Source organism: Colobus angolensis, unplaced genomic scaffold, assembly GCF_000951035.1.
Source record: "Colobus angolensis palliatus isolate OR3802 unplaced genomic scaffold, Cang.pa_1.0 Scaffold25, whole genome shotgun sequence".
NCBI classification, from domain to species: domain Eukaryota; kingdom Metazoa; phylum Chordata; class Mammalia; order Primates; family Cercopithecidae; genus Colobus; species Colobus angolensis.
Genome location: NW_012115710.1, coordinates 4,259,018 through 4,269,359, shown reverse-complemented (window position 1 = coordinate 4,269,359; position 10,342 = coordinate 4,259,018). Strand labels below are relative to the sequence as shown.

General features: G+C 60.3%; 3 protein-coding genes and 1 pseudogene across 6 annotated transcripts in view; all 4 read left to right on the top strand.

The window, feature by feature from the left end:
• PRMT1 (protein arginine methyltransferase 1) overlaps positions 1 to 4,761 on the top strand; it is a 15,220-nt gene extending 10,459 nt beyond the window's left edge. Inside the window, 6 exon segments of the mRNA XM_011946359.1 lie at positions 243 to 385; positions 1,062 to 1,149; positions 1,229 to 1,344; positions 2,435 to 2,585; positions 2,942 to 3,063; positions 4,471 to 4,761. Of these exon segments, the coding sequence (XP_011801749.1) occupies positions 243 to 385; positions 1,062 to 1,149; positions 1,229 to 1,344; positions 2,435 to 2,585; positions 2,942 to 3,063; positions 4,471 to 4,554 (704 nt within the window). The 3' untranslated portion in view covers positions 4,555 to 4,761.
• LOC105514762 lies at positions 4,650 to 6,988 on the top strand (annotated as a pseudogene). Its single transcript, XR_001002224.1, has 3 exons — positions 4,650 to 4,927; positions 5,044 to 5,440; positions 6,732 to 6,988. The product of XR_001002224.1 is annotated as an uncharacterized LOC105514762 (transcript).
• Positions 6,208 to 6,987, top strand: ADM5 (adrenomedullin 5 (putative)). Its single transcript, XM_011946514.1, is given in 4 exon segments — positions 6,208 to 6,292; positions 6,295 to 6,322; positions 6,518 to 6,614; positions 6,617 to 6,987. Coding segments are annotated over 4 exon segments (501 nt in total). The 3' UTR covers positions 6,908 to 6,987.
• A 538-nt stretch (positions 6,989 to 7,526) lies between the features above and the next one.
• Positions 7,527 to 10,342, top strand: part of CPT1C (carnitine palmitoyltransferase 1C) — a 21,860-nt gene continuing 19,044 nt past the window's right edge. For 2 of the 3 annotated variants that reach the window (XM_011946358.1, XM_011946356.1), the window contains exons 1-3: positions 7,527 to 7,757; positions 8,243 to 8,311; positions 8,567 to 8,721. In XM_011946358.1, coding sequence (XP_011801748.1) covers positions 8,581 to 8,721 — 141 coding nt within the window. In that variant the 5' untranslated portion in view covers positions 7,527 to 7,757; positions 8,243 to 8,311; positions 8,567 to 8,580. The remainder of the gene's footprint in view (positions 7,758 to 8,242; positions 8,312 to 8,566; positions 8,722 to 10,342) is intronic. The other variant, XM_011946357.1, reaches the window with a different exon arrangement.

Genomic DNA, 10,342 nt, shown 5'->3' with positions numbered 1-10,342 from the left:
AAAAAAAAAAAAAAAAAAAAATCATTACATTGCCTGATACCCAGTTCACATAAAATTTCTGCTCCTGCCTCAAAAATGTCCAGAGCCATGTATGAATTTTAAAACCCAGTTAAGAGGGTTCATGGCTTCTGCTCACCGAGTTCTCCGAACTGAGTGGGGACCCCAGGCTGTAGCCCCCGAGGGAGGGGAGGTGAGGGGCAAGCCTCCTGGGGGCTGACGTGGCCGCCCTTGTCGGCCCGCAGTGGTGACCATCATAAAGGGGAAGGTGGAGGAGGTGGAGCTCCCAGTGGAGAAGGTGGACATCATCATCAGCGAGTGGATGGGCTACTGCCTCTTCTACGAGTCCATGCTCAACACCGTGCTCTACGCCCGGGACAAGTGGCTGGTGAGGCCCCCGCGGGACGGCTGCAGCTCGCGTGGGCTAGGGGCCAGAAGCACTCCATTTTTCGCACAGACAGGACTTACTATGGGGGAGTGGCTGCAAGGTGTTAGAAGGCCACAGCCCGAGCCAGGTGTGACAGACCCTGGTGGGAGACGGTGCGGTGCGGGGGGCGGTTGTGGGAACAGGAAAACCGTAGCAGGGCAACAGCCCAGGTGCTCCGGCCCCAGCAGGCGTCCCCGGGAGAGGTGAGGTGGCCGAGAGCTGGATGAAGCCTGTGGAGGGCGGCCAGGGCCAGTGTTCCCTTGCTGCGTGTGGAGCAGCAGGGAGGCCCGTGTGGAAGGAGGGTCTAGAACGGCAGCAGGAGGAGCAGTGGAGGTGAGGGGTGACAGGGCATGTGCAGATTTTGTGGGGCCTTATGGGACCCCGTGCGACTTTGCTTTTCCTCTCAGAGCAGCCAGGGAGGGTCTGAGGATCCTTAGAACCTCGAGGGACAGGAGCTGGCTGAGGTGCCCCTGGGTGCCCTCTGGCGGCCGTGTGGGAAATAGACCGGGGGTGAGGGGTGAGTGCCGCTGCGACATGAGGGTGGCTCAGACCACGGCAGAAGGTCACATCTCGGGGGCAAGAGTCAGGGCAGCGTTGCCAGGCCCCACCCTTCATGCCTCGCCCTGCCCTGCTGCAGGCGCCCGACGGCCTCATCTTCCCAGACCGGGCCACGCTGTACGTGACGGCCATCGAGGACCGGCAGTACAAAGACTACAAGATCCACTGTGAGCGCGGCCCGGGAGCGGGCGGGCGGGCCCCGGGTGGGCTGCTGCGGGCTCACCCCCTCCCTGCCTGCGTCCCCAGGGTGGGAGAACGTGTATGGCTTCGACATGTCTTGCATCAAAGATGTGGCCATCAAGGAGCCCCTGGTGGATGTGGTGGACCCCAAACAGCTGGTCACCAACGCCTGCCTCATAAAGGTGAGGGGGTGGGCATGGCCAGGTGCCCCCTGGGTTGAAACCAAAGAGAGGCCATCACCTAGCCCTGGCATGGGACTTTGGGGCCCAGAGCGTTGGCCTGAGGTCTCAGAGCCTGACCTGTCAGCTAGAGGTGGTGCTAGAGGCCCAGGAAAGACACTTCGTCCTTTAAACATCTTTGTGAGCGCTGCTGTGAGAACCGTGCTTGGCACTTGGTGTCCGGCAGAGGACACAGCCGAAGCTGGCAGCTAAAGCCCACAGCCCGCACACGGGAAGGCAGGACCCAGGGCGATGAGCGGCTGCACACACTGCAGAAGAGCAGGGGGCCAGGCTGGGATCCGAGATGTGCCTGTGGTTGCAGCTACTCAGGAGGCTGAGGCGGGAGGATCTCTTGGGCCTGGGAGTTCAAGGCTGCAGTGAGCTGTAATCACATCCCTGCACTCCAGCCTTGGTGACAGTGTTTTGTTTTGTTTTTAACTTTTTTTAACTTCTGAGACCCTGTTTAAAAAAAAAAATACGGCAACGAGTATTTGTTGAGCTGGGATGTGTGAGCCGGGTGGAGCTGGGCGGTTGGCCGGGGGTTCTTGTGGGGAGGAGGAAGTTGTTGAGTGGGAATGGAGAGGAGACTAGGGGGACAGGGACCCCACCCAGGCCACCCTCCTGAGAACCAGGGGAACTGGTGCAGGGTTTTCGGTTGGCGTTTGGATTGCCGTTTGAAGCCATCAGGCTGGTGGACTTGTGAAGGGGTCGGGGAGAGGGTGGAGCGTGGAGAGGGTGGAGCGGGGTGCCTGCATTCCAGAGGTCTGGCCAGGTGGGGTCGGGGCGGGGTGGGCTCTGGACAGAGTTAGGGGGGCGCTGCCAGGTTCAGGTGTGGGAGAGAAGGGAGCAAAGAATCTGGGCTCAAACCCAGGTGGTTTATTGGGAGCCGGACAGGCAGGATGAGGAGTGAATGAGGAGCCGAGGCTGGTGCCAGTAAGGGAGGGCCAGCAGGAAGGGGACAGTGAGGTCACAGGCCCTCTGGGAGCCTGAGGCAGGGAGGAGGGGATGCAGCGAGGCGGGGACACATCCCGGAGCCCCCTCTGCTGTCCTGCAGGAGGTGGACATCTACACCGTCAAGGTGGAAGACCTGACCTTCACCTCCCCGTTCTGCCTGCAAGTCAAGCGCAACGACTACGTGCATGCGCTGGTGGCCTACTTCAACATCGAGTTCACGCGCTGCCACAAGAGGACCGGCTTCTCCACCAGTGAGGCGGGGCCCGCGGGGCGGGGGCTGTTCCTGAGCCAGGGCCGAGGGGCGCCCACGTAGTGGAGGGGGTGACAGAAACGGGCAGAGGGAGCCATGGGGACACGTGTGTTCCAGCGTGAGCTCTGCCATGTAGCAGTCACGTGGCCTTCGGCAAGTGACCTGAGTGTGCAGTGCCTCAGTTTCCTCATCCACAAAAGGCTGACATGGTCCCTGTCTCCAAAGCTCAATGACAGGGAGGTGACTCACGGACAGCAGTCCCGTCAGCTGTCATGGGGGTGGGCATTCCCACAGAGGGAACACCAGACTGGGGCTGGGGCAGCAGGCCGAGGCCAGCTGACCCGCCCGCGCCCCCAGGCCCTGAGTCCCCGTACACGCACTGGAAGCAGACGGTGTTCTACATGGAGGACTACCTGACCGTGAAGACGGGCGAGGAGATCTTCGGCACCATCGGCATGCGGCCCAACGCCAAGAACAACGTGAGGCTCTGGGCAGCTGGCCAGGAGGGTGGCAGCCAGGGTGGGGAGCGTGGTGGGGGGGAGTGGTGGCAGCATAGGGGATGGGGGTAGCTGGGGCGAATGGGGGCAGCTGGCAGGGGCGAGTGCCTCTACCTGTTCCCGGGTCCCTGAGCCCCTCAGCCCCACGCCTGTCTACACAGCAGATTTCTTAGCATTTACCGGAAGATGGGCCTGGGGACCCAGGCCAAAGCCCTGTCCTCCTGGTGCTTCCAGTCTACACAAGGGGATCAGTGACCTGGTGATGCCAGTTGGAGGTGACCTCTGTCAGGCTGGGAGCAGGGCACACAGGTGCTGGCGTGGGTGAGCTCCAGGGCAAGAAGCGGCCCCCGGTAGAGTGCACAGGGTTTCCTAGCCCAGGTGGGAGGCATGAGAGGAGGAGAAAGGCAGCTTTTTGTTTTTCCGCTCCCCCTTTTTCCTCCTGAGCACCTGGTAGGAGCTGCCATCACCTGAGATCAGGGGGTTTCCAGGGGAGCTGGGGAGGGGGGGCTTCTGGGAGAGAAGGTCTGAGCAGAGAGAGGTCCAGTGTGGCGGGTTTGAGCAGGCAGGAGGATGGGAGGCCTGGAGCCTGGAGTCACCGGGAGTGGTCTGGGCTGGAAAAGTGGGTCTCAGCCCAGGGGTGCGAGGGTGGGTGGCACTCAGGGCAGTCATGCAATGTGGACCCCGGGACGCCCTCGAGCCCGTGACAGCAGCAGTTGTCAGCTGGGCAATTTCAGTGCCCCCCCCCACAGAGGACGTTTGTCACCATCTGTGGAAACATTTGTGGTTGTCACTCTGGAGAAGGGGTGCTCCTGGCATCTGGTATGTAGGGGCGGGGGGCTGGTAAACATCCTGCAACCACAGGACCACCCCCTGCAGAGACTCATGTAGCCCCTGGGACCATGGCGCTAGCTGGGAAACAGATATTGGAGAGGGAGGAGTCGTCCTCGGGGCTGTTGGCAACTTGATCCCCTCTTCATGTGCTGGAGGGTTGGGGGGTCTTCCAGGAAGCCTGGGAGGAGAAGTGGAGACAGCAGGCTGGACCACTGCGTTTCACTGGAACGTCTGCCTGAGGAGAAGTGGGCTTGGGAGAGGGTTTCTTTTTTATGAAAGAAGCAATCACTGCGTTGCTGATGGGAAACGTCTTGATGGAGAAATCCAAGGGCAAGGGATAGCAGCCAGGCTCTGCTCCTGAGTGAACCTAGTGGGCTTGAGGGTGTCCACGTGGCGCTGTCCCTTGACAGGGTCAGGGCAGCTGCTAGGGTGGGACCAGCAGTTGGGGTCTGCCATGTGGAGATGGGCAGGAAGCTGGAACCCAGCGCGTGGCCTGCCTGCACCCCCTGCCACCACCTCCTGGTGGGTTCCGCCCTCATGCCCGCGCTCTCCCCACAGCGGGACCTGGACTTCACCATCGACCTGGACTTCAAGGGCCAGCTGTGCGAGCTCTCCTGCTCCACTGACTACCGGATGCGCTGAGGCCCAGCTCTCCCGCCCTGCACTGGCCCAGGGGCTGAGCGTTCCTAGGCGGTTTCAGGGCTCCCCCTTCCTCTCCCTCCTTCCCACAGAAGGGGGTTTTAGGGGCCTGGGCTGGGGGGATGGGATGGGGAGGGCACATCGTGACTGTGTTTTTCATAACTTATGTTTTTATATGGTTGCATTTACGCCAATAAATCCTCAGCTGGGGTCTGGTTCCATTTCCTGGGGGCAAAGGAGGTTTGGGGTTCCCTTCGCAGGTGCTGAGGTGCCAGCCTGAGCAGTGGGGGGACCGGCCTTGGAGCCTGCTGGTGGCTGCCATTCTGTGGGTCTGCGTCGCTAGGCCTCTTGCTCCGCTTCCTTAGTTCCTTCTCAGGCTCCCTCCCCTCCACGGCTCTCTCTCAGGCTCCCTCCCCTCCACGGCTCTCTCTCAGGCTCCCTCCCCTCCACGGCTCTCTCTCAGGCTCCCTCCCCTCCACGGTTCTCTCTCAGGCTCCCTCCCCTCCACGGCTCTCTCTCAGGGTCTTTGTCCAAGTCTTCATCCCCTCCTGGGTCTGCGTTCCTCCCCTCTGCGGTGCCCGTGTGTCCTCCTGCCTGGTGGGGGATGGGGTTGGCGTTCCAGCACAGCCAGCCCTCAAGTTTCCCAGAACAATCTCCCCACCTTCCCCCAACACTCACATTGTACCTCTCTGGCTGTTTTGTCCTGTTTGGGTCCCTCCAAGGCCCAACTGTGCCCAGCCAGCTGCAGCCGGGGACACTGAGTGGGGTGGGGGTGTATGTTGGGGAGGATAGAATTTCTTGTGGGGGTGTGGCCCTGCTTCCTGCCTTAGCATGGCTTGGGGCTTAGGGCTGGGGACTTGCCCTCCATGGAGGTCAGCGGGAGTTGCACCTCAAAGGTGGCAGGGCCCACCCATCTTACAGAGGCGAAGACGAGGCCCCTCTGCCTCTGCTGCAGGCATGGAGTCTGCACCCACCCTTCCACCTTCAGAGCCTGGCCATGGGGTCCTGGGTCCCCACAACACTGTGCAGTAGACCTGGTTAACCCAGGACACCCTCCACATTGACGCAGCCCTGGCTACACCTGCTTCAGTGCATCTGGAGGCCTCACTGGCAGGTGCCTGACACCTCGGCCTTGTTTTCTAACGGAGGGGCGCTTCTTAAGTGTGTGTGTGGTCTCCCTCGCTCCACACCCTCCAGGGGGCTGCATGCGCACTCGTCCTGCATTGCTTGCCCCCCCCCCCACGAGGTTCCAGGGTCTCTAAACAGCTTCCCGACGATGACGACGGGGTGAGGGTGAGGTCACATCTACAACCGGAGCCAGCGCTTCCCTGCCTCCACCCCTTTTCAGGGAATCCCGCTGCTTAGCTCTACCTGTGGGTGTCATCGGCCCCGCCCCATTTCCCCATGCTTTAAGGTGGATGAGTCTCCACAGACCTCCCAGGGGGATAGACAGCGCTGGTGTGACCTGCACACCCAGTGAGGGCTCTGGAGCCGCGGTGCGTGAAGCTGGGACCCGGGTTCGAATCCTGCCCCTCTGGTGTGGTGCGGCCTTTTCCCACAGACTTTTGGCCTCAGTGTTCCCCGCCTGGCAAGTGGGGACTGGCCCTGGCTCCTGGCTCCAGAGCCGCACCCAGAGGCGATCAGCCCGGCGCCGGAATGGGGTCATGTGGCTGCAACTCCGGGCCACGGATCCTGACCCTCCCTGCCTACATCCTCATCCTGCTGTTGCTCCTCGCCTTCTCCCCCCGGGGGACCCGGAAACTGCAGCCAGGTGAGAAACCTCGGTGGCAGCAGGGACGGGGCAGGAGGGAGACCGTAAAGGGCGCGCGCCCCCTCCCGGCCGCGGAAGGGCCAGGTGATCTGTAAGTGCTCCCCGCTGGTCTTGGAGTCCTTGGGTGCCCACCTCCATCAAGCCCCATCTCTCAATTCGGTTTGAACCCGGTTTTCTCCCACACTCCCTCTCCAGGCGAGGCCAGCACCAGGTCCCCCAGCACCGCGGTCACATCTGTTACCTGGGCGTATGCCGGACCCACTGCCTGGCGGAGATCATATAATGGATTCGCTCTGCCTCCACCAAGGAGCCCTCAGGGAAGGCCAGCCGCGAGCCCTAGGACCCCTACCGCTATGGGCGCCGCCGGTGGCGCGAGGCGGAAGCCCGGCTCGGTTCCCAGGACTCCGGCCTGCAGCGAGGGGGCCAGCGCAGTGCCCAGCTCGCTGGGTGACCTCGGGCACGGCTCGTCCCCTCGTCGGCTTCAGTTTGCCTATCCGTATATTGGACCTTCTACCCCACGTTTCTTCTCCCCTAACTCCAGCCCCTGAAACCGTCTTCCCCAGTCCCTCCCCGGGCGGTGACTAGGTTGGACCCAGGAGCACAAGGGACCAGGCTTGGACGAAGAACACTGACGCCCAAAGCCGAATAAACGAGAGTTCCATGTTTCAGTCTCTGCTTCTCTGTACCTATTTCGACCTCTTAGTCGGGGCTGGGTCTCTAATACACCCTTCTCCATTATCCATGCTGCTTCTCCCCTACGGAAGTCCCACTGTCTACCTTGAATCCAACCCGCTGTAGCGCCTCCTTCTTGCCATCTCAATCCATGCACCTTCTGTGGGTGGTTTTGGTGGGCCCTCCTTACCGCCAAACATCCCTCCTCCCTCCCTGGCGTGAAAGGGCTGAGATTTGCTCCGGCACCCTACGCGCCTGACGTTACAATGCACCTAGGGGTGGGCTGTGGCCTCCCAGCTGAGCCTTGTTCCTCGAAGACACAGGAGACTAAGAGACAATGCGCCGAGTGAGGAGCCCAGAAACCCGAGTTCCGAACAGCTGCGCAGAATGCGAGCGGCCAAATGGTGGAGAATCTGGCCGGGTAAAAGGAGACAGAGGACTGGGGATCGAACGGATGGAGGGGATTGGACGCCGTGGCTCTAAGGGGGCGGGGATAGAACGCGGGGATTGGAAGCAGGCGGGGATAAAACCCGGACCTGAATACCCGGCTAGGGACACCGGAGACAGGAATCGGGGTTTCTGGGTGACGGTGATCTGGGAGTGCGCAGGACTCCAAAGGCCCGTCGACCCGGTGGTGGACTCCTTGCACTGGGATTGGACATACGCAAGCGGGAGATTTGGGGCCGGCGCTCAAAATCCGGCGGCGGGGGTGGACTCGGGTTTGGACCCCAGGATCCGATCAGCGGACCCCTGATTCAACGTAGTAAGTATTGGACCCCAGGGGCTCGGGCTCCTGCGGGGGCTGGAGTCCTGTGTCTAGGGTTGGGCGTGCAAGCCTCTCCATCACTTGTCCTCGACGCTCGCCTCCGCTCACAGTCTCAGCATCCCAGGCTGCAAGGCATGCGCAGTGGGTGCTTCCTTCCCCATCCCCTCCAGCCCGGGCAGGGGGAGGGGACGCTGGGCCACCTCGGAGCGGATGAATTTATAGACACCCTTGCCTCGGCATGAGAAGCGGAAATGGGGTGGACAGCGTCAATATCTAATAGGTGTTTGTTTCATATGGGTCTAAAACTAATGTTTTTCTCAAGACCCCGCAACTCAGCCTGGACCAGTTTCCCTCCTCCACCCACCCCCGAATCTTCAGAGTCCTGTAAGGGGGGGAGGGCACTGCCCCCGCACCATGTTCTTGGCAGAGCAGGTAAAGGGGTTGACGCGAGCTATCCCTCTGGCCTCTCTATGCGTTCCCAGAGGCCCCGAATTGACGTCCTTCCTTCAAAACCTCCGGGTCTATAAAGCAGGACCCTCAAGACCCCTCAGGTGCTTAGAGAAGGATGAGCTAGTCCTGGGTCGGCGCAAAGAGGCAGCTGGAGGCTGTCTGAGGGAGGAGGGGCTGGGGCCTGGGCTTCTGGGTCTGAGGGAGGAGGGGCTGGGGGCCTGGACTCCTGGATCTGAGGGAGGAGGGACTGGGGCCTGGACTACTGGGTATGAAGGAGGAGGGGCTGGGAGCCTGGACTCCTGAGTCTGAGGGAGGAGGGGCTGGGGGCCTGAAGAGTGACTCTGCCCGACTCCCAGGGCTCCAGCGTGACATGGCTGAAGCGCACCAGGCCGTGGGCTTCCGACCCTCGCTGACCTCGGACGGGGCTGAAGTGGAACTCAGTGCCCCTGTGCTGCAGGAGATCTACCTCTCTGGCCTGCGCTCCTGGAAAAGGCATCTCTCACGTTTCTGGGTGAGGCGTGCTGCTGGTTGGTTTCCTTCCGGGGATCCAGGTTTCTGCTTCCTGGATGTCTGAGGCTCACTTCCGGCATTTCAGTTGGTCCGTTTCTGGGAGCCTATCACCACTTTTTCCGGAAATTTCGATGTCTGCTCCCGGGACCCCTTTAGTTATTTCTCCGTGGCTCACTTCCGGGCTCCACAGCCTCACCTGCTGTGAACTTCTGTTCACTTCTTTCACACAAGAGGGGAACTGGGCCCCCCAAAAACTACCCACTTTCAGTTTCTAGAACTCCATATCCTTACCTTACGGTGAAATTCTCATTTCTCCCTTTCATCGCAAGCTTCTTTTGTTGTTGTTGTTGTTGTTGTTTTTGAGACACAGTCTCGCTCTGTCACCCAGGCTGGAGTGCAGTGGCACAATCTTGGCTCACTGCAACCTCCGCCTCCTGGGTTCAAGCAGTTCCCTGCCTCAGCCTCACGAGTAGCTGGGATTACAGGCACCTGCCACCATACCCGGCTAATTTTTGTATTTTTAGTAGAGATGGGGTTTCACCATGTTGGCCAGGCAGGTCTTGAAGTCGCGACCTTGTGATCCACCCACCTCGGCCTCCCAAAGTGTTGGCCAGGCTGGTCTTGAACTCCTGACCTCAGGTGATCCGCCCACCTCGGCCTCCAAAGTGCTGGGATTACAGGCGTGAGCCACTGTGCCCAGCCTGTTTTTTTCTGAAACAAAGTCTCGCTGTGTCACCCAGGCTGGAGTGCAGTGGCACAATCTCTCCCAGCTCACTGCAACCTCTGCCTCTTGGGTTCAAGCGATTCTCCCGCCTCAGCCCCCCCGGGGTAGATGGGATTGCGGGTGCCCGTCACCATGCCCAGCTAATTTTTGTACTTTTAGTAGAGATGGGGTTTCACCATGTTGGCCAGGCTTGTCTTGAACTCCTGACCTCAGGTGATCCACCCACCTCGGCCTCCCAAAGTGCTGGGATCATCTCCAGCTTTTTTTTTTTTTGAGACAGAGTCTTGCTCTGTCTCCCAGGCTGGAGTGCAGTGGCACGATCTCGGCTCACTGAAGCCTCCACCTCCTGCGTTCAAGCGATTTTCCTGCCTCAGTCGCCTGAGTAGCTGGGACTACAGGTGTGCACCATGATGCCGGCTAATTGTGTTTTTAGTAGAGACAGGGTTTGACCATGTTGGCCAGGCTGGTCTCGAACTCCTGACCTCAGTGATCTGCCTCCCAAAGTGCTGGGATTATAGGCATGAGCCACCGCGCCTGGCTCAAACTCCTGCCCTTTGTCTCTGTTCTACAATGCCCATGCCCAGTGTATAACCAGCACCCATGTCTGTCCCAGAGTTCCTGGTTCTAGAACTCTTGCACTGTCTCCATACAGGGCCTCCCCCTTGTCACATACTCTGTGTGTGAATTGGGGTCTTGAACACCTGTGGGGTCAGGACTGAGTCTGAATCCTGACTCCACGGCTTAGCAGCTGTGTCATCTTGGGCAAGCACCTCTCTTGGAGTTGCAGTTTCCCTTCGTGGAAAACACTGGTGTTGACAGCACCTCCCTCACAGGATAGCCTTGAAGACTAAATTAATTCTTTTTTTTTTTTTTTTTTTTTTTTTTGAGACGGAGTCTC